This window comes from Manis javanica, chromosome 2 (assembly GCF_040802235.1).
Source record: "Manis javanica isolate MJ-LG chromosome 2, MJ_LKY, whole genome shotgun sequence".
Taxonomy (NCBI): domain Eukaryota; kingdom Metazoa; phylum Chordata; class Mammalia; order Pholidota; family Manidae; genus Manis; species Manis javanica.
In genome coordinates, this window is record NC_133157.1 from 83,522,062 (window position 1) to 83,545,104 (window position 23,043).

Consider the following 23,043-nt stretch of genomic DNA (forward strand, 5'->3'; position numbering starts at 1 on the left):
CAGTGTGGCAGGATGGATGCCTCACTATGCAGACCTTGAGGTGGGTTCTCTGGGTGCACAGAGGACCCTTGTCAACACCTTCCCATCAAAAACTGGCATGTTATGTTGGATGTTATAGTCACATGTCTCCCCAAGACCACAGATAAGGGGTGAGTCTACATCTTCCTGTTCCTAGCACTGTGCCTGGCACAGGTGAGTCCCTCTGTGAATGTTTGTTGATGAATAAATAAGTGAATGAGTGAGTAGTGAGTGAATCATGAATTATCCAGAGTTGGGGAGACTCTTGCTTTCCTTGAAGGGCTGAGAAAGAAGAAAGTGGAAAAGCTGTGGTGTCCCCCAACCTCTGCATGGGATTTAGCTTTGTTCCTCATGATGCCCCATCTCAGCACCTGGTCCCATCACAGGGTCATATGGACCCAGACCTGCCACTCAGAGAGGAGCAGGTGCATCTGGCCAGGCTAACAGAGTGTCCCTGCTTCACTAGTAGATCAATCATTTCATAGAAATGGTTCTACCCAGTTCATTAAGCATCAAAATGCCATGGAAATGGGCAAATGCATGGAGACAGCAGCTTGGTGGTGCCTGGGGCTGTGCAGAGGTAAGAGGGAAGTAACTGCTTCTGGGTATGGGGCTTCCTCTTGGGGTGGCAGTGCTCTGACACAATTGACAGTTTGAAGCATTCATGCACCAAAAGCTCTCAACTGTCCACCTTTCAAATGGTTTAACTGGTGAATTTCATCTGATGTGCAGTTTACATGAAATTTTTTCAAGGCCATGGGACACAGCAAAATTATCTGCAACATAGGTGTGGGGAAAATGGAAGTTCCTATGGCCAGGATCCTCACCTGACCCTAAAGTACTTGATGTAATTGGCCTACTGATATCCGCACCCTGTAGGCAAAAAGCTGTTATTGACTGAGTCACTATATAAAGAGCTTCTCCCAGTGCTCTTGGTGGAGGCAGAGATGGAAGTGGATTATGGACCTGCAGACTGTTGGATGCATATATGATTCTAGTGATTAACCTGCTGTTGGGAATATAAAGCTGGGTATAAACCCTTTTACCCCAAGAATGTTCCATTGTCATTTCTCAGTCTCACTGAATCTATAGTAACCTTGCTCTGGGCTGAAACCCTCAGGCAAGACATCTGGCATATCCGGCAGGATTCACTGTAGACCAAAGAATGGAACAGGCTGCCTTCATGGGAGGGGTGCACCAGCAGGTCACCCCTATGGATGGAGAGACATTTAAGTGTCACCCAATGGGCATGTGGTCTGAGGTGTCTTTCCTCTTAGAGGACTGGGCCCTGCCCCAGGACTGGGGGCAGATGGAGGTGACACCTGAGGCAGTAGAGGTGGCCCTCAGCATAACAAGTGTCTACTTGAGAAACAGTGTCTGTGAGGCGGCGGGAACCATGGATTGACTGTTTCTCAGAGTATTAAAAGAGTCTATAGATAAGAAGAACATGCTCCTGCAAGAGTCATGAGAAATAGCATCATGAGAACACAAGCTGCCAATGCTGTGAATTTGTTGAAGAATGAAATGGCGTTGACACAAGAAGAGGAAGCATGAGAATTCGAGCTGCAATGTGCTTTGGAGGAGGTAAAAGATATGTTAAAAAATGAAATGGTGTTGCTGTGAGGCACTGTGGAAGAGAGAAAGGCCATGAAGAAGTACTGTAGAAAGCAGAAAAAGCAGCAGTGAGAAACACTGTGAGGTGCAGTGGAGGAGGTAAAATATTATTTGCAGATTGAGATGGCAGTGCTGCAAGGTGCTCTGAAGGAGGCAAAGGCCATGGAGAAGGACGTACTTGTACGAAATGCACAGGAAGAGGCAGCATGAGAATGTCAGCTGCAAGGTATTGAGGTGAAGGTAAGAGCTGCTGAAGACTGAGCTAGCACTGCTGCGAGGCACTGTAGAAAAGGTAAAGGGTGTAACAGAGTAGGCGCTCTGGGGGATGGTGAGAAAGGTGTCATCGGACCTGGAAATAGAAGAGGAGCCAGGGAAGGACTCTTCTATTGAAAGCTCGCCCAGTTGTAGTCAGGAAAATAAAGTCACAGCAATCGCAGGTTCCTCTGGGAGGGGCGCAATCCCCTCTCCAGGGCGTGGAGTACTCCATGCTCTCTGCTCCTGTACTCAGGCTGAGCTGGTGGGGCTCCCAGTTTCAGCAAAAAAGCCTTCAGAATCAAGTATTAGCTTGGCTCCTGCCTCTTTGGGATGTGGGGGGATGGGATTGTTCTGTCTGGATCAGAGATGGGAAAGCTGGCTTCCCTGGCTGTTCATCCTGCCTTAAGGCAGTGATTACAAAATGCATATCAGACCCCAGAAAATCACTGTCTCCTCAATTGGGTTATGGCCATGCTTTGCGCTGTATGGCCCAATCAGGGTAATTTACCATCCTCCCCACTAGATGGCAGATGTATGCTGAGCTCCAACAGGTGTTACCAGAGTTAGGCATGAAAAATACCCTGTATAATCCAGATAATTATGGCCAAGTGGGGAGCCTTTTACTATGGGGATGAGAAATGTGGTGCTTCACATGTCTCCTGTGTCCTGCTGTAGGCCCGCAGTAGCCATTCTTGCCCCTGATTTAGAGCAGCCCGTAAGTGAGGTTACCCATATGGTAGCTGACTTGGGAGAGGCTGAAGCAGTGAGCACAGAAGGAAAAGCAGTCTGCTACTCAAAGGAAGAATTTAAAGGGCCCTTGAAGGTCGCAGGGTTCCAGATGTAGGTTGATTTAATAGGGGCAGGAGCAGACAGGGAGAAATTAGATAGGAAGTCAAATAGAATTTTACTGAAGCTGTGGCAACAACAGACACTGGAGCACCTACCTGTTCCTAGCCGCTGAGGACCAAGAAGCAGAGGCTGGAGACAGAGCTACAAGTGTGGCCTGTGTGTTTGCAAGACTTCCTGCTAGAGAGTGAGCCGACCTCGGCTGAACCTGTGCAGGAAGATGACTGGGGGATACAGTTTGACAGGGGAGGGTCGAGGTACCCACCCTGAGGGACTGAGGGGAACTGGAGACCACATGTTTAAATACTAATCCATTGGTCCCCAGTGAACGTACATGTCCTGGCTCTAGTAGACACAGGAGCAGAGTGTTTAGTGATTTATGGCAACCCTGAGCGGTTTCCCAGGACCCCTGCTGTTATAAATGGATACTGGGGGTAAGGCTATTGGACTGAAGTCAGAATCCCATTGGGAATAGGGTGTCTACCCGTAAAAGAATGTGTTATGTGTATCTCTCCCATCCCCAAATATATTTGGGGAATAGATTTGCTGCAGGGCCTGTGGTTACAGACCTCTGCAGGTGAGTTCAGACTGAGGATATGTGTGGTGAAGGCAGTTCTGAGGGGACATGCTAAGCACCCACCCATAGCTTTACCTGTGCCTCGGTCAGTGATTAATACCAAACGATACAAACTGCCTGGAGGGCATAAATGTATTGGAGAAGCCCTCCAGGAACTGGAGAGGGTGAGTATTATAAAGCCTACCCGTAGTCCTTTCAATTCCCCAGTATGGCCAGTAAAAGAGCCAGATGGCCTCTGTTGTATGACCGTGGATTACAGAGAATTAAATAAAATCCTACCCCTTTTGCATGCTGCTGTCTCCTTTCTTGCAGACCTGATGGGCACCCTCAGTCAGGAAGTAGGAATGTATCATGTTGTGGATCTTGCTGCCTTCTTTTCCATTGACATTGAGCAGGAAAGCCAGGAAAAGTTTGCCTTAACATGGGCAGTATGGAAGTGGACTTTCAGTAAGCTAAAATTGCAGACTGGGGTACAGACTTCCAGCGTAGTTAAATAAATCCTGGGATGTGATGTACAGAATGGAGACTGCAGTTAATAGGACAGAACTGCATTTTGAACATCACTAAGAGAGTAGTTGTTAGAAGTTCTCATACTAAGATTAACAAATTTTGTAACTGTGGTACCAGATTATTATCACTTCACAATATATACAAATATCAATACAATATTACAGGCCTGAAACTAATATAATGTTATACATCAATTATACTTCAAGAAAAAGACAAAAAATAGAGAATAAATCACAGAACGCAAAAGACATAGCCAGGGACTCTGAACCATGAGAATCAGCAGTTGCAGTTTGCTCAGGGCCTCCCTTCTCTTCCTCTTTCGTCTGTGTTCAGGACGCGCACCGAGGACTCTTCACCCAGCAGCTGCGACCCACACAGAACCTCCAGCCGAGGATCAAACTGAAGCTGTTCGGCCATTCTGGGTCTGGGAAAACCACCCTCGTGGAGTCTCTCAAGTGCGGGCTGCTGAGGAGTTTTTTCAGAAGACGCCGGCCCAGACTCTCCTCCACCAACTCCACCCGGTTCCCGCCTTCACCCCTGGCCTCCAGGCCTGCAGGTGGGTGCCTCCCCCAAGCTGCTGTCCCTCCACGAGGTGCTTGCTTTTGCCCTTTCTCCTCGCAAAGTCTAGGATGAGTGGTGGCTTTATTTTTGTCCCTTGGCTGCCTCTGACTGGAACCTGCTGCCTGGGTGGCTTTCAGGTGTGGTCCACCTGGCTGTGGGCCTCGTCTCCACCTGCTCTTGGCCTGCAGTGCAGACTGTCCCTGTGACAAGGAAAGGGCCTCGCTGACATCGTGGTCGCTGACACAAAGGCCACAACCACAGACGCACAGAGAGCAGAGTCGCACCATGTTCTCTTCGGGGACCCTGCCCTGGGCGTCAGAAGAGCGGGGGCTGACACACTGCAGACTGCCCAGATGGAATCCTGGCTCCAGGCCGGGCCTCTCCCCTCAGGCTACTTGGCATGCTGCAGACACACCCGGCAACGCAGGAACGTAGAGCAACACACCTGGGTCCGCAAGGAAACACCTGTCCTGCGCGACTCCAAGTGGGTTGGTTTGAAAGCCTGCTGAATGGTTCTCACGGCTGGTCCAGCGGCTCCCAAGAGACCCTGATTGAAACAGGCTTTGCTGTCTTCCCCAGCCTTTGCAGACCAGTTATAGGTGGGTTCACAGACAGAACTGCAGGGTTCCCTGTCCTTCCCTAGGGAGAAACACCAGCAGTGCACAGACAGAAATTGTGCAATCTGGGGTGTTAATTTCTCTTGAGCCCCCCTTTCAGAGTGAATCTAGTTTTACAGAGATAGGAACAGAGAATTTCAGAGTTTCCTAAATGGTGTCAACTTTGAAGCTCTATGCATTGAATTCACTTTCTATAAATGATATTGCAAACTTTTATATCTGTTCCTAGCATGAAAGCAACTGTTTACGGTTTGTGTTTCCATCTCTCCCCAAGGAGGATGTCTGGGGAGCAGTATTCGGGGATGGGGGACAGTTGGCTAAGACTTTCATGTTCTTTTCAACTTCTTTTCTCTGAACACAGCCCTGGAATTGAAACTGGGGGAAGAAATAATAACCAAAGTGGGTTTACAATTAAAATGATTGTAACATTGGTAACACTGCTGATACTCATTGAGCACTAACTGTGTGCCAGGAACTAGGCAAGTGTGGTTCATGTGACACGTCATTTAATCCATAAGACAGCCTTTTGGGGTACTCTTAACAGGGCGGGGGTCGAGTGGCTGCTCGGTGTCACACAGCTCCGTTCAAGAGTGTCAGGTGCTAAAGCCACTGCTTATTAATGATGCTTGTAGCTCCATCTGAGTAAGGGCATTTTCATGCACACATTCTCCATTTTCCAGGGTAATTTTGGTCCAGTTTGGGGATGTAAGATGCCTCATGTTTTCTCTGATGCCAGTATTTTTCCAGATTTAGTAGGTGGGTTCAGCCTGTGTGTCTGGACTAGACTGTGTTTCTAGTTCAAGGTCAGCATCTCTGGCGGTTTCTGAAGTCACCCCTAGGAGGAGCCAGCTTTTTTTGCTGTGACAAAAGGTCACTCCAGTCTAAGCACTTAGGAATTGGAGGGAAGGAGACTGTGTGTGTGTGTGTGTGTGTGTGAGACAGAGAGATCTATCTGGATCTGTGATCGTGAATTTTGTTAAGTCCTCACTGGAGTGAAGATTATGCCCCAGGAGCCTATGAGTTAAACTGAACTAGCCACACATCAAGTGGCATATGAATTCCTGGGAGGAAGAGATTTTATTTGCAACTCAACCCTCACCTCTCAGGAGTAACATCTCCATTCATCTTTCTCCTGGTCAATTTCCCACATCTGGAAGAATCCAGAAGTAGATTCTGGATAAAGTGCAGCTTACACTGGCTGGAATATCAGCAAGAGTCTCCGTGTGTAACCAAGTCCTTCAGCCTGTGCTGGGACATGGGTCACGGGCCTCAGTGACTGAAGATTCCCTCCAGGATATTATAGCTTTCTAATGATCAACCAAGCCCCACATCTGCAGCCAGCACAGAGCTGGTGTGGGCCTCACACAGAGGCCATTTCTCTTGTTCTCTCCTTAGTTCAGGACTGCCTTCCCTGGACAAAACCTGTCATTTCCATGTCAAGGTGACTCATGAGTGGGGCTGGGCTTCTCTGAAAGCACTGGTAGGAGGCCAGCACTGCTCTTCCTTATCCCATGTGACTTAGTTCTTCACAATCGTCCTGGTGTCCTGTGGTCCAGAAAATGCTGGCTCTGCTACCAGAAGGAACTGAAGGGAGAAAACCTTCAAACTGTGCCCCACTGCCCCCTGGAGTGATGTCACAAGCCCCAAGGAAGTGCATCTCTGCTCTCTGTGGTCACTTCCCTAAAAGGAAGCCCCTGGGATTTGCAAGACTTGAGAAGGTAGCGAATGCTGGAAAGATGGGAGAGAAGGCCTGGGGACAGCAGAAGGTGGTCAAGCGGGCAAGGCTGCAGCTCCCTGGAGACACAGCAAAACCCGTATAGAGGCAATAAAGTGTGGAGAGGCCCATGTGGGATGAAGGCAGTAGGTGACCTGTGTTCCAGGTGCTGTGCATGAGTCTACTATGGGAGTCTCACAACTTGTGAGGTTGCTTCATAAACGCATTTCAGAGAAAAGCAACCTGAGGCTCATAGACCTAAGGCATGTCTGCCTAATGTAAAGGCCAAAACCTGGGGCCTGTTCAGCTGCAGTGTCTGTCCAGTATGGGGAAGGAGAGGGGAAAAAATTATGTGCCAACATTTAAAAATCAAGAGATTTCACCTAAAATGTTGGATATTTGGCTTTTTGTGGAGAATTGGAAGCTCTGGCTACAGTGGATATGCTTTCCTGCCTGGGGTGGGTTGGCAGGGAGGAAGGCACTCTGCATTCAGTCCTGTCCCCACCCAGCTCCCTAACTCCAGAGCCAGTGGACCAGAAGAGAACTCAGAAAGTGACTCCCCCAGCCCATGCATGACATTTTGCCCTGTGATAGAGAGGACATGTTGGGGATGCAGTGGAGTTTAAGATGCCTGAGCTAAGATCACCCCTAGTCAGTGTCAGAGGTGGAATTAAGTCCCACATCTGTCTGGCCAAAGCCAGGCGGTCATCTCACAGAAGGCCTAGGAAGGATGGAACAGATGGGTAGCCCCATAGAGGCCTGTGTTGCTTAGTTCTCCAGTGGCCTGTTTGTTCCAAAGGGTGGGGAAAGTTTCTATCCAAACAGTCCCTGGAAGTGAAAAGTCTCACATGCAGTTGAATCTAAGCCTGCCTGAGGCCCAGGAGAGCCAGGAGCTCCCCTGCCCAGCAGGGAGCAAGCACACCTTGGGCTGAGGGGCCACCAGCAGGAGGCCACCACACAGGGAGCCTGGGGCCTGCGAGCCCTAGACTGGCCAGCTCAGCTCACCTCCTGACCCCCACCAAACAGCAGCAAGTCAGGCCTTGGAAAAGCAGATCAAGACACATGCGTGAGGTGCCACGGTGGTCATCTTGGGAGGACAGACTGGGAGATGGTGGCAGGCTCCCCAGGGCGGCTATGTCCTGCAGGGAAGGAGGTCTGGTTCCGGAAACAGCATGGTCTCACTGCTAGCACCCGGGGGCCCCATGAACTCATTAGAATTAGGATGATCAGGCTTTTTGTTTTCATGGGAAGGGATGCCAGTGTGTGCACATTTACGTCATGCAGACAGTGGGACGTTGGTTTGCCTTTAGAGACCAGGCCCTCTGTGCTGCCAGCTGAAAATGCTGGATGCTAAAGGTTGAGCCACCAGCCAGGAGACAAGACCAGGCCGTGTGGGTGGATTTTGGCGGCCCCTGCCTGCAAGGCTTGCCGCACCTGCCTGCCAACCCCCCATGCTTGCTTGCCTGTCTCGCATGCATCCACTTTGTGGCCAACTGAGTGTTGTAGCTGCCCTGCTGTGGCTCCACAGTAGGCAGGAAGTACCAGGGCAGTGGGGGAGCGAGTGCCCAGGAGGAGCGCAGCAGGAGGCTGCTGCCTGCTCTCCCCAGAGCCGGCAGAGGGAGGGAGTCTTGGACCAAGGTGCAGAGCTTCTCCATCAGGATCTGCCACCACTTTCCACCACTAGGGGTCAGTAGTTACCAAAAATAATGTCCTAATCTGATAACAGTGTTTGCCTGTGAAATTACTATTTTTCTAATACAGTGAACAAAGCCTGTCCAACCTTTTATCCTCCCAGTGAAAACTGTCAGTGATGTGCAGAAATGGCTGTCATTTACCCAATTTGGTCTCCTTTCCCTGGGCAAGCTGGAGCCCACATGCCACTAAAACAAGGTTTGTCCTAATAGTTGTTGTCCTCCGCAAAGGCTTCACAGCCTGGGGAATGGCAAACCCATTCTTGTGAAACCATATAGCTTTTCTCAGACTTGGAATAATGACCTGCTACGAAATACACTAAAATGTGGACCATTTTGGCATTGAAAGTCAAGTCATTTTGTTTTCCTCTTTACATTTTTGTTCACCAAGTTTTCTATTTTTATAAAGAGAAAACACATACATATGAATAACTCATTCCATCTCACTGCCCTCTCCTTCCCTTATCCCTGACCCTGCCCTTGAGCTCCACTCCCCAGCCTGCTCACCCTGGATATTTCCCGTGTCCAAGTCTTAGTCTGAAAACTTTGGTCTTTAAACAAGGAATGTCCTTTGTGTTTGGATCACCACTTTCAAAGCCAGATGTGCCGGGTGAAATAGTCATTTCTTTACTTCCTTGCAATGTGTGTCCCTATTAACTGCAAACCAAAGGTACCAACCATAGGTACAATCCTGCTCATGGAGCCCCCAGACAGACCAGCTCTGCCTTCACATGCTGATGGGGGTCTGTTGGGAGAGACAGGCAAGCCAGCAAGCACTGTGACAGTGAGTAAGCCAGGGCTCTGTCCCTGGGAACCACAGGCTCTGTGCCTGGACACGGGGCCCCCCCGCACTGTTAATCAGCTGCCTCTCCCCCAAGTTCCACCATGATTGCCTATGTAATTTTAAGCTGATTCACCTTCTTACTACTAAAATACATTGATTTGAAGATGAAGTGGTTAATAACCTTCTGTAATGTAAAACCAGTACTACTGCCAGAAATACAAGAAAATTCAGTGAACAGCAAATGATGTGATTAAAATCTCAGTATATACAGTTGCCCACTCCCTCCTTATGGTAAATGGGAAGATTAGCAAAGAGTGAAAAGATGCTCAAGGCTTCATGGCACAAACTGAGATTGGCCACCAGAGCAGCAGAAAAGCCTCCAGTGGAATTCCACAGGACTGACTTTCTCACTGTGTGGTTCAGTGTCATTTAATGCCATGGCCTGCCATGTATATAGTTATTTTCATTCAACCTAAAACTGTCTGGTGTACCAGAGCAGTATCATCTCATCTGCATAAGTCGGGGTTCTGATGGGACTTTACAGAAGGGCAGAGTCTTGGGAAAATCACGTGAAATCAAACATGATCATACACCAGAGGCCTGGAACAGAGGGGAGCATTACATCCCCTGGGGTTGATGAGACAGAAGTCTTCCTGTGAGAGCCAGAGCCCTGGGGTGAAGCCACTCCTGAGAGGTCTAGACTCAGAGAGGCACAGCTGATGTCTGGGAAGCAGCAGGGAGTGAGGAGGGGAGAAATACCTCTGTCTTCCTCTTCCTCCAGGCTCTCTGGTGCCTCCCACTGGCTGAGCCTAACCAGAAGGCAAATGACCAGCAAGCCTGGGAGATGGAGGCCATGGGGTCAGCCTCTAGGGCCCAGAGCAGGGCAGGAACAGGACATGGGAGGTGGCGCAAAGAGAATCAACTGTACATCCGTAGAAACACAGCTGTAAGGCACACACATGGGGTTCGCAAAGCCCAGCCTGAAGCAGGAGTGTGATGGGGACAGAGAATGTATCAGAAAGGGACAACACATGGGTAAAGGCTTGAGGGAGAGTGAGTGGGCACACTGCCCTGTGCGAGGTCTCACCAGCTTCCTCTCTGGCCTGCAGTCTCTGTGAGCATCAGCACCCTGTACCCGGGCTGTGAGAATGTGAGCGTGAGGAGCCGCAGCATGATGTTCGAGCCAGGCCTCACCAAAGGGACGCTGGAGGTGTTGGTGGCCCCGTCCCACCACCCACACTGTTCTGCCGATGACCAGTCCACTAAAGCCATCGACATCCAGAACGCCTATCTGAATGGTAAGCCCTGCCACCCCCAAGGGAAAGGACCTCACGCTTCCCTTTGCTGGGCTGTAAGTCCTTCCCCTAAGGGAGCCTGTGCTGGTGGGCATCTGTCATAGCCCCAAAAGGACAGGGGAAGAGCCGTGCAAAGGGATGTTGGGAGTGACCCAGGACAGAAGCATGGCGGGTTGATACCCCTACAAAGTAAAACTCAACACCCTGCCATCCCCAGAAAGCATTGGGTGCACAGTAGGTACTTCATACATGATTGTCAGATAAATTTTTGAAGTAGAGCCAAACATCCGGTTGGATGGGAAATCACATATAATACAATCCCACTAGCAGTTTAATAAATCTGGATATGCAGGGAATTATTTTTCAACACCTTCAGTCTTGGCTAATTCTGTGATAGAGACACAGGCAATTTTTCCATAGGGAAATATCAAGTGTGTTCTCAAACATTTCCAAGAGGTGAAGTCTTAAATATTACCAAGAAAGGTTTACTCCATCAAGCATTCTGCCCTTCAGCTGCACCCACAGGGCCCCCAACTGGGCCCAGGTTACTAGAACAGGGAGGCAGCATGTCTCTGAGACTCAGCTTCCAAATCTGTAAAATGGGGTCAATAATACCAACCTTATAAAGGTGCTGTGAGGAGTTTGTGAGCTGATGTTTAGGGGCCTGCTGTAGTGTCTGGCACTGGGGACATACCCAGAATGCCACAATTGGGAGCATCTTCATGAAGGCCCATTTAATATCCCAACCCCAGTGTAAAGTAGAAGCTCTGTTTGTATTAGCTAAAGCAGTGGTTCTTCAGCTTACAGCACAGGCAGATCCCCTGGAGGGCATGTGGAAGCAGACTGCCTGGCCTGCCCAAGTGCAGAATAGAGCAGGTCTGCAGGCCTCCCAGGTGCTGCTGTTTTACCAGGAACACCACTTTGAGAACCACTGGCCCTAGTGCAGCCGAATTACAGTTCATGTGCAATTTGCCCTCAGAAAGGAGTGCCCGCTGAGGTCGGTGAGCAGAGCTGGCCCTGCAGTAGAGGCCTTGGTGCTCACACTCAGTGTTCCAATACTGTCCATGCTCAGGAGCCTATTTCTGTGTCCCAGAACTCTGCACCTTCCGTAGGGCTTTCCTCCCCGAGAATGCCTGTGCTCCAAGAGGAGGCTCTAAGAAGCCTTGTGGATCTTCCAAAATGACTCTTGCCTGCAGAATTTCTGGTACAGAATAAGCACCCACCATAAGGAAGAATTAGGGAAATGGAGACAAATCCTACAGCACAAGTGGTCCTGCCTGGCTGTCCCAGAGGCCAGTGGGTGGATGGTCACATCCTGGCGGGATGTGGCAGTGGAGAGTTGGGGGCACCCATGTGTCTGGACAGTCATTGGGAGATTCCACTGGGAGGCTTTCCTGGTCAGAATCTCACCCACACACGTGTGCAGGAAAACCAGCCATACCCACAACTCTGGGACAGGGAGCAGCTGCCCCCCACCACACAACCTTCCACCCAGGCTTCTGCTGCCTCCCTCAGCACAGGCCTCGGGGACCGCCCCTCCTCAGGGTTCCACCCACATCCTTCCTATGCAGAGATGCTAACCAACTATGGCATCGTCCACCTGTTCACAGCAGCCTACTGGCATCTGACCAGCCTGAACAGGTCACTCACGCACCTGGGGGAGGAGAATTCTGTCACGATTTAACTACAATTAAGGTTACATTTTGTAGTGACTTTTATGTTCAACATTATATACCCTGTTATGTTCTGAAGAGAATTTATACTTGAGAATACAGAATCTCACTCTCGTGTATGTTCTCTCACTGTGAGTTGACAATCAGGGACCCAAAGTAGGTAGTTTGTTCCCTGACTCCTTCCTCATCAGGAGTAAATTCTATAGGTAAAGGTACAGTGTTTGTATTAAGATGTGAGTGTCTAAAGCAGTGTTCTTATGGATGTAGCATAACTCATGCCTCTGTGTAAGCAGCATGACGATGTTTGTTCTTTGCCCAGGTGGTGCTCTCTTATTTTTTTTTACATACCAATATTTGGAGGGAAAAAAAAGTAATGTGTATACGGATTTTCATGTATGCTTATAGGCATGTACACATGTGTGCATGTGAGCGTTGTGTGTGTGTATGCCATCCCAGAAAATTATAAATATGATAGAGATATAGATACAGATATAACAATAAATGTATTTAGGGAAATGGATGACCAGACACAGATATTCTAGATTTATAGATAGACAAAAGGCATGGACGTATAAACAGACATAGGCACATACACGTAAGGGAGATACTGTCTTGCCAATGGGTTTCAGCCCCTGACAAGTTCACTATGGATTCAGTGAGACCAAAGAAATGACAATAGAACATTTCTTTGGGACGAAACAGTTTATTACCTGGCTTGTTCTCCCAGCGGTAGGTCGAGCACTAGCCTCTCTGCCTCCACCCAGAGCCTTGGGCCAAGCTCTCTATATAGCACAGTAATAGCTTATTGCCTAAAGGTGTGGAAGCGGTAGCCTAGCAACAGGCCAGTTACATCATCAGGTGGTTTAAGTTCAGTGAGGATCCTGGCCATAGGAACCCAAGCTTCCCCACAGATATGTATTACCAATATAGATCTATATGGACGTAGATGCATAAACAAACAGATCAGTGCTCCAGATGGCATTCTCTCTACTGCTAATCCCTAACATGCTAAGAAAAATTGGAATTGAAATTTTGGTGGTGGCATTTCACAACAGTAATCTTTGTCTCTGTAGGAGTCGGTGATTTCAGTGTGTGGGAATTCTCCGGAAATCCTGTATACTTCTGCTGTTACGACTATTTTGCTGCAAATGATCCCACATCCATCCATGTCATCGTTTTTAGTCTGGAAGAACCCTATGAGATCCAGCTGAACCAAGTGATTTTCTGGCTTAGTTTCCTGAAGTCCCTTGTGCCAGTTGAAGAGCCTATAGGTAAGCTACGACACCCCTGGGGAGCGAGAGCCCTTCCCCCTGGCCCGCACCTCCCTTGGTCCTTCCTTTCTGCTAGAAGATGCTCACTCTGGAAGCATCCTAAGGCTCAGCTGTTCATTTTTCCTGGCAAGGAATTGTGTCATGTTGTATTTTGCTGCATCAAAGACCCAATCCTGATCAATTCTTTGAGAACCATTTCTCTCTCTCTCTTTCTACCCATAGAGCTGCAGTCACTTTGTTGGGTACAAAGCGGCATACCTCCTTTGACAGCTGCAGGCCCTTTACCTAGTGGGTGCACGATTACTAAGCAATATAAGCTCACCTTCATTCTCTCTGCCCATCGGGAGTGGAAGAACAGCACAGGGTCATACTGACTGAATGCATCACCTTAACTTTATTCTTAGAGGGCAAGTCATTTGGAGAAGTTTCTTTGTTCTTTTCACACAACAAAACCAGCAGCCTTCACTGGAGAAATGTAAAACTCAACAGTCAGTTTTTTCATTGGAAAGCATATATAATAATCAAACTATTGGACTTCTTCCCCCTCAGGGAACCTCTACTTTTGCTTTCTCATCCTTTTTTCACATTTTTGTTTTAAACCCTCCGTAAGTGGGAGGCTCTCCTACAGGAGCAAATGGCAGGAGGATCTCTCCTGAGTCACTTCTGTGGTACTGCTGCATGCAGGGGGCTCTCTGCGGTTCATAATGGGCACCCTGTGGTCAGAGTTTAGATCTCCCCTCACCATGCAAGCTCTCTGCGGTTCATAATGGGCACCCCCTGGTCAGAGGTTAGATCTCCCCTCACCATGCAAAGGGACTGTCCAGAGGAAGAGCTGAGAAACTGCCTCGTATTCTGGGTCAGCTCTGATTCACTTCCAGCCACCTTCCCTGAGCCCAGAAAGTAAGCTCATCTCGTTGACCTGGCCGAGAGGTCATACTGCACAGCGGATGTGGGGCCCTCAAGTCTGCAGGCAGGTTGCATATCCACCTGGAGAAACAGTGTGGCCTGAGGCCCGTGCACCCTGTAGTGCCTGGGGGGTAGAGGCAGCCGGGAAGGAGGACCCACCTCTGAAACGGTTTGTTCCGCACCCTCAGCCTTCGGTGGCAAGCTGAAGAACCCACTCCGAGTTGTCCTGGTGGCCACCCACGCCGACATCATGAATGTCCCACGTCCAGCTGGAGGCGAGTTTGGATATGACAAAGACATATCGTTGCTGAAAGAGATCAGGAATAGGTAAGGGGTGGTTGCAGGGGCAATGCAACCGAATCATGTGACCAGAGAAAGGAATTAAAGAAATTAAAGGCCCCTTGCTTGATTGCCTTTTTTGTTGTATTTTCATTTTTATCAAGGCAATAAATACACATATAACTAATCCAACAGCAGGAAAGATCAAGGGATTAAAAAACAATAGACTTTTCACTGCCTTCCCCACTTCCCGGTGCCACTGTGCAGAAGTAACTGCTTTTAGTTGGTTTTTGTATATTTTTTCAGCTTTAATGAAATACCACTGACAGATAAAATCGTAAAATATTTAAAGTTTATATCGTGGTGATTTGATGTACATTTACATTGTGAAGAGATTCCTCCCCTCTACATAATGAGTACATAAATCCCCTCGCACATTTATCTTCTTTTATTTTTATGCTAAAAACGTTAAATTCTACTCACTTAGCAAATAGCAATTATATAATACAGTACTGTCAACTACTGTCACTATGCTTTACCTCAGATCCTCAGATTTTCTAATTATTTTAGTTTTCAGTTCTTTTGATAATTATCATCTACCGCTGAGCAGCATTTTTTCAAAATACAAGGTAAAACACACTAAGGGGTCATGAAATTCATTTAATAGACCTTGAGCAACTCTTTAAAGTGGGATGGAGTGCACAGAGCATTCCTATCAAGTGCTTTTGTAAATTTTTGTTCCACTTATAAATATAGACATGCACAGGGTCTCAATGTAAAAATGTGTATTTTTACTTAGTGTCTGTTTGAACCTGCACTCTGTACTCAAATTCTTTGTGTGTCAACTGAAGACACCTGTTATCTTTTTGACATGAAAACTAAGGTGTATTTGTACAAAGCTACAAAACTAATCTGTAAAAAACTACAGAACTAATATTTGTAAATCTGGGTGGAACTTTCATGCTCTCTGTCTGCTCCATCAACTGGCAATAGCGTCCCTTATCCTAACTTGCAAGGTGAGCACATTAGGCCTCCCTTTTCCTGTGTCAGGGAAGCTGAAGTCTTTCCACGCTGTGTTCCTGCCATTTTGTGGCATCTGAGGTGTCTGCTTGTATGACTCAGACCACACATGTGTCCCCAGGCCTCTTTACTGGTGTACATGACAGTGTCCAGCAAACAGCAGGTGGGGAGACTTTGCAAGGTCACCAGGACTTCCTGGCCTCTGACCAGCCTTTTGGACCAGTGAGAACCTGGCCCTGCGTGGAAATAACTGATGAGTCTGTGTCACTCTGATGAGGCCACTGCTCTTCCTTTAGGTTCGGGAATGATCTTCACATTTCAAATAAGCTGTTTGTTCTGGATGCTGGGGCTTCAGGCTCTAAGGACATGAAGGTGCTTCGAAATCACCTGCAAGAAATACGGAGCCAGATTGTTTCAGTGAGTATGCCCAAGAGGCAGATAGCCAGGTGTAGCAGATCATTTATAAAATAAAAATTGTCCCTGTTAAATTGTTATAACATCTTTATTTCCTATTACATTTCTGTAGATGTGGTAATTAACATCTACACTAACTAATCTATTCCATTCACTTTTTATTTTTTGATTTACCGATTACAGCGGCTTTATGTTTTATGTAGCGCTCCTAAATGGGTATGTTCAGGGCAAACATCCCAATGCCAAGTTGCTAAGTGCTCCGGAATGCTCCTGCCCTGCCTCCCAGCACCCTCTCTCCATGCCTGGCAGCTGCCCCTCCACTTACAACTTACTGCTTCCCTGATGGGATGTGCTGTGTTTCCAGCACCAGGCTCCAGTTCCAGATTTGCTTCTGGAATTTTCAGGAACTCTCCGCTTGCTCAGGAAGCCTGGTTCTTGCTTTATGATGGGTCCCCGCTATGGCACAGTCAGTGGTGGGGAGCAGTCTGGCAGGCCTTGGAAGAACTAGTGCATGTGGGTTGGGAACAGCAATCTGGGTAGTACCTCCCCACCAGCTGGCATTAGGGCCCCTGCTCCCAGGCATAGGGAGTCCCTTGAAGAGTTTTGAGCTGGGATGTGGTGTGCTCATCTGCCTAACATTCCCCCTTCCCCATTTCCTGAGGTCAGTCAGATGGCACCCATCAAAGAAAGGGCCTGTGTCCCTGGGAATTTTGTTTTTTGAATAGGGAGTACAGTTTAGCTGGTATAAAAGGATTCAAGAGAAGACTGCCTGATCGGTGAAGCAGAGCACCGTATGGCTGGTGTATGTAGTCAGGAAGGTGCGTTGATTATAAGAGTCTGTAAGCAAGTTCAGAGATTTATTTAATCAAGTAAGAGATTAAAAACGTATTTCAAGCCAATTACCAAGATTAATTAGTTCAATTTGAAATAATTTTTTCAACAACAGACTCCATGAATACCTGATTTATGGACCAAAACCCACTTTAATATTGATAATGGTGTTTATTGTTTCTGCCTCTCTCCATGCTCCTAAAGTGACCTTTGCCTAGCTGAAGCAGTCGCTCCAAGTGAGGGATGGAGAGAGGGAGGCAGGGAGTAAAACGTTAGGAGTTGGTGAACATTGGTTGAGTCCACAATTCCAAAGCATTGAGAAGCCTCACCATCATACTTTAACATAAACATTAGAAAGGAAAGCCTCTACAGAATTTGATCTTTGATGACAGATTCTGCTTATTGGCAATACTTTAAAAAAGAACTGCTCAGTACCCACCCCAAAAAACACTAACTCATGCGAAGAATTACATGCAGCCTGCAGAAATGAGTGGCATTGTGTCCATCATTGTGTCCCCACAGCTGTACATTGACCTGTGGCACCCTTTCTGTTCCAGGTATGCCCTGCAATGACTCATCTATGTGAGAAAATCATCTCCACTCTGCCTTCCTGGAGGAAGCTCAATGGGCCCAACCAGCTGATGTCCCTACAGCAGTTCGTGTATGATGTGCAGGACCAACTGAACCCCCTGGCCAGTGAGGAGGACCTCAGGTGCATAGCCCAGCAGCTACACAGCACTGGCGAGGTGAGGCTCCTAGAGCCAAGGTGGGGGGTCTGGCAGGGGCCCCAGGGGTCATTTCTGTGCCCAGTTCCAGCATCTGAGGGTGGTATGAAGCTAGGAGGCCAAGTTCAAACTGCCCAGCAATCCACAATTTTCCAAATACATGGAAGCCTCATATGATTTTCTTAAAGGTGGTTATCTGCTCTGCTGTTCACCCTAAAATTGGTCATTTGTTTTGCTTTGGTTTGTTTTTTGGCTCTCTGTGAGTTCAGGGGCACACACCCCCTGCACTGGATGCCAGGACCTCTCCTTTCTCCCAAGGGGCACCTGCCAATTAGCTGGGATTTCCACAGCCTCAGGACAGCTGCACTCCACGGGCTGTTCTCAGCACTACACAGACCTCTTTGGTTCACAGATGATGGATGATCAGCATTAAGGCCATGTCTGGAGACACTAAACCACAGCAAACAGTGTCCCCATCAATGACCGAGACGTGGGGATCTTTGCTCCTGGTTGTGTCACATTTAGTGCTGGGGTGTGATTTGGGAGCCCTGTTCTAATTGCATCACAGCCTGTCCCCAGAAAGGGGACAGAGCCTGTGCATTCCTCTGTCCTGTGAAGTCAGGAGACAGAGTGAGCGAGTCTGAGCCAAAAAGAGCAGTTCTGAGTATTACAAAACAGGATCAGTTCTGAGAAGTTTAAACACCAGAAGCTTGTTTCTCCAATCTCAGTGCCATGTATGACCTTGTAGCTAGTTGATGTGGATCATATAGGTTTGGAAGTTAAAACAGTCCAGAAGCCAGTGATTTGGAAAACTAGGGCCTCAAGCAATGACTGTGTCAACTTTTGAACTCCATTGAAATGACCTGCTAATCTACTGGCCCCTCCAGCAGGACTTTTAAAGTGATTGAATCCAAGGGCTGCAATAAGTGCAGGATCAAAGCTCACATTATACAATGTATAACCAGTAGGATATAAAAAAAATCTTAATAATACTCAACTTCTTCCTTTGGTACAGTATTCTCATGCCTTCTGGAATTTGACCAGTAAGTTTCTAGGTCATTTGGTATTGCATCTCTCCTTGCCTTTGAGACTTTAATAAAGTACACGAAGACCTAAGCAAAGGAGGGAAGAAAAGAAAGGAAATCTAAATCAGGTGGCCCTCCTGTGATAGGCCGCCAGCCCTTCCTCCAGGCTGTCACTGCCCTCTGTAACCGGTGCCCTGGTCTTACATTTCTTCAGTTGCCTTCTAACATCCTTTTCTCTCCAGGACCCACTTAGTCATCTGTGTCCTCAGCCTCCTCAATACAGGACCACTCCTCAGCCTGTTTCATGACCCTGAGATAGCAGTGTGTGGGACTGAATCACAGTTACTGTTACACTGAATGCCTTTCCTGTGGCTAAACTTATAACTGCTGTACCCTACAGAAATTTTCAACCCAAGGCTCAGTTTTGCAGAGAGTCATATGGTGCATCTGGCCACATTTATGCCTAGGCTTGACCTCCTGTTGTCTTCTCTGACAGATTAATATCATGCAGAGTGAAACCGTGCAGGACGTTCTGCTCCTGGATCCCCGCTGGCTCTGCACCAATGTCCTGGGGAAACTTCTATCTGTTGAGACCCCACGGGCCCTGCACCATTACCGGGGCCGCTACACCATGGAGGATGTCCAGCGCTTGGTGCCTGACAGTGACGTGGAGGAGCTGCTGCAGATCCTAGATGCCATGGACATCTGCGCCCGGGACCTGAGCAGTGGTACAATGGTGGACATACCTGCCCTGATTAAGACAGACAACCTGCACCGCTCCTGGACAGATGAAGAGGATGAGGTGAGGGTCTATGGTGGTGTGCGCATCGTCCCTGTGGAGCACCTCACCCCCTTCCCATGTGGCATCTTTCACAAGGTCCAGGTGAACCTGTGCCGGTGGATCCACCAGCAGAGCACCGAGGGGGACGCGGACATCCGTCTGTGGGTAAATGGCTGTAAGATTGCCAACCGAGGGGCCGAGCTGCTGGTGCTCCTAGTCAACCACGGCCAGGGCATCGAGGTCCAGGTGCGAGGTCTGGAGACAGAAAAGATCAAGTGTTGCCTCCTGCTGGACTCAGTGTGCAGCACCATTGAGAACGTCATGGCCACCACGCTGCCAGGGTTGTTGACGGTAAAGCATTACCTAAGCCCCCAGCAGCTGAGGGAGCACCATGAGCCTGTCATGATCTACCAGCCGCGGGACTTCTTCCGGGCACAGACCTTGAAGGAGACCTCGCTGACTAACACCATGGGTGGGTACCGGGAAAGCTTCAGCAGCATCATGTGCTTTGGGTGTCATGACATCTACTCGCAGGCCAGCCTGGGGATGGACATCCACGCATCAGATCTGAACCTCCTGACCCAGAGGAAACTGTGTCGCCTGCTGGACCCACCTGATCCCATGGGGAAGGACTGGTGCCTTCTTGCCATGAACCTGGGTCTCCCTGACCTTGTGGCAAAGTACAACACCAATAATGGGGTGCCCAAGGAGTTTCTCCCAAGCCCAGTCCATGCACTGCTCCGGGAATGGACTTCCTTCCCTGAGAGCACAGTGGGCATCCTCATGTCCAAACTGCGGGAGCTGGGGCGCCGCGATGCCGCAGACTTTCTACTGAAGGCGTCCTCTGTGTTCAAAATCAACCTTGATGGCAATGGCCTGGAGGCCTATGACTCAAGCTGCAACAGTGGCACATCTTATAATTCCATTAGCTCCGTTGTGTCCCGGTGAGGGCTGCTTTGTCTTGGACAGGGTCTTTTAGGGCTGCAGAAGCAAGGGGGATATAGCCCATCTTTCCATGGGACATTCTGGGTACATCCCGACTTCTGCCCACTTCATGCAGGATGCCACCCTCCCTCCTGCTTCACCTACTTCTCTGCCGCTACCTCCCTCCTGCTCAGACATTCTGTTGTGTCAATAATCTTTCTAGTTCAAGAGCAGACTACATTCTTTCCGTTGACCATTTGAAAAGCTATCATCCCTTCCCTCCATGTTCTGGGTTCCATTTCTCAATTTCCAGTATCTTGATTCTTACTGTTAATTTTACTGGAATTCCTATCTTTTCAATGAAATTTTTTAATTACTATGTTGAGTGTCCCTTTAAAAAAAAAGCACATATTTATCCCAAATATGTATTTCTTATATTCTTTTCTTTGTTGTAACATATCCTCAGTGTATCTCTTTTATATTTGTAGGAAAGAATCCCATGTAAGGGATCCCACTGTATGATTATAAACAGACAATACGTGAGTGCCTTTTGCAGAAGAGGGTGTGTTTGACCTCATCCCCATCAGCCAGGAGCTGTCTGCAAGGAAACACTCCCTCTCTGTCCCTTGCTGTAAGCTGATCATCGCCAGAGGTGCTTCACCTGCAGTCTTTTTTACCTGAAATTTTTATTTTCCTTTGGCAAGGAAAGTGGAGAAAGGAGTCCTCCTCTAGTGAGATCTCATGGCCAGTGCTTTTGCTATGATAAGACATGTTTTCATTTGCTTTTTTTTAAACATCCATGTGCACAGCCACATGGACCCTACATTCTGTCACGCCTCATCATTCCCTCTCATCTCAGGGAGAAGGTGGACACAACTGTAGGGTAACAGAGACCTGTGTGAGGATTCAGGGGACCCCCCCGGACTCAGGGTTCCTGGAAGCCCAGCACCATTTGTGCACAGCTGGGGTTTCCCACATTTAGGTTCTGGTATGACAACTTGCTGTACTCAAAATCTTAAAAGGAAAATATAAAAGAAGCAAGTTTTCTTGCAGTGATTTAAAATTGTGAAAGTTTTAAATGTTGAAACATGTCTTAATTCTTCTGTCCTGGGAAGCATGTAATTTAATGTTATGTCATGTGTGTGTGTGTGTGTGTGTGTGTATATATATATGTATACATATATATATATATGCAGTATGTATATACATATATATTAATACAGGTATTTTTACTTAATCTATAATATGTAGTAAAAAAATTGTTTCTCTTATTTGTTTTTTGGGGTTTTTTTGCTTTTCTAAAAATAAACTGTTGCGTGTTGCATTAGTTTCCTGGTCTTTAATTCAAAATAAATTCTCCTTTGTTCTGTTTTCCCTCACCAGTACCCCATATCATGGGGCAAACTGATCCAAAATCCAGAAAATCATTAAACCTAAAGTCCTGGAAATGGAAAACAACCCAATATTTAGGTGCTTAATTATTCCTAAAATCAGGGGTGGTGCAGGGAAGTAACAAGAGCCCAGCTGATTTTCACGTCTGTTCTCACTTTTTAAAAAAGAGCCTCCTTCCATTTTTCTTAGAAAGAACTAAATAGCCAAACTGACTCTTTCAGTCCCAGCAGTCGGGGAAACAGGGAGTTGTATTTCTGTCTGTGCACATGTGGAGGAATGTGCCCTGAAGAAGGAAGAGAAATCTACTACAAAAGATGCCTGTCTTCTTAAGTATAGAATACCCTGTGCCCAGACAACAGCTAGAAACTCTTACCTGTGACCTTCATGGTGGCTGGAAGTGACATAAGGTCCAAGTGACAAATCTCTAGTAAAAAGACTGCTTTAACAATGGGGCAAATATAAAAGATTGGAAGAAAAAAGACTAAAATGTTAGCAATTATTTTCTCTGTGGTGCTGGGAAGACAATTCGATTCTGTTTTGCCCCAGTTGCCCATCATAACCATGGTTTGCTATTATAATGATAAAATAAATGCTAATGAAAGAAAACCTAACACTTCACCTAGACATGCCTAGGAAACGGCACTGAAATTGTAATTGAGGCCACCTTAGAAGAGTGGAACCTGCTTTTCTTCTGCCACCTCCCTCCTGACCGTCGACTTCCTTCCCTCCCACCTCCAGGAGACTTCCCATCGCAGGAACGCAGCACCAGCCGCTGGAACCCAGGGACGGGCGGGTGCCTCCGGCAGCGTGCATGTCAGATCCCAGATAGGGATTCTGACTGGTCCAGCTTGGGTTCCAGAGCTCCCTGGGTATATGTGGGGTTGGGGAGAGAGTTCCCTGCCGGGCCTGGCCCCAGTGACCCTGGGACCGTTGCTGGGAAGGAACAGTTCTCCCCACAGAGGTGGTTCTGTTAACAGCAGAAGGGGCAAAGGGAGGATGCCAGCAAATCCAAGCAACGAACTGCAACATCTCTGTACTTTTGTTTGTGCAGTAATAAGGATGGGCACCTGTCCATGAGGTTATGGAGCCACGTGGGTCCTAAATGTGGAAGCCACACTTAGGGGTCATACAATGCCACCCATGAGAAGAGCTTGAGGACCGTCAAGATCACAGCCCCATCCTGGAAAGGCCGTGCAGGACACTCCAGGGGGCCTAATGGGTCATCAGTGCTGTGACCTCTGGGCTGAAACTGGCAACGCCCCACGATGGGTAGCTGGCTGTTGCTCCTGCAGGAGGAGGAAGCCAGACCACAGCTCTCTT

At 48.0% G+C, this 23,043-nt stretch overlaps 1 protein-coding gene across 5 annotated transcripts in view; it reads left to right on the forward strand.

The window, feature by feature from the left end:
- The window catches only part of DAPK1 (death associated protein kinase 1), a 162,151-nt gene extending 140,498 nt beyond the window's left edge, over positions 1-21,653 (forward strand). For 4 of the 5 annotated variants that reach the window (XM_073228745.1, XM_073228748.1, XM_073228746.1 and 1 more), the window contains exons 20-27: positions 4,154-4,376; positions 4,753-4,980; positions 10,297-10,485; positions 13,229-13,426; positions 14,521-14,659; positions 15,928-16,048; positions 17,434-17,622; positions 19,123-21,653. In XM_073228745.1, the coding sequence (XP_073084846.1) occupies positions 4,154-4,376; positions 4,753-4,980; positions 10,297-10,485; positions 13,229-13,426; positions 14,521-14,659; positions 15,928-16,048; positions 17,434-17,622; positions 19,123-20,355 (2,520 nt within the window). In that variant the 3' untranslated portion in view covers positions 20,356-21,653. The remainder of the gene's footprint in view (positions 1-4,153; positions 4,377-4,752; positions 4,981-10,296; positions 10,486-13,228; positions 13,427-14,520; positions 14,660-15,927; positions 16,049-17,433; positions 17,623-19,122) is intronic. The other variant, XM_073228749.1, reaches the window with a different exon arrangement.
- Positions 21,654-23,043: the final 1,390 nt, after the last annotated feature.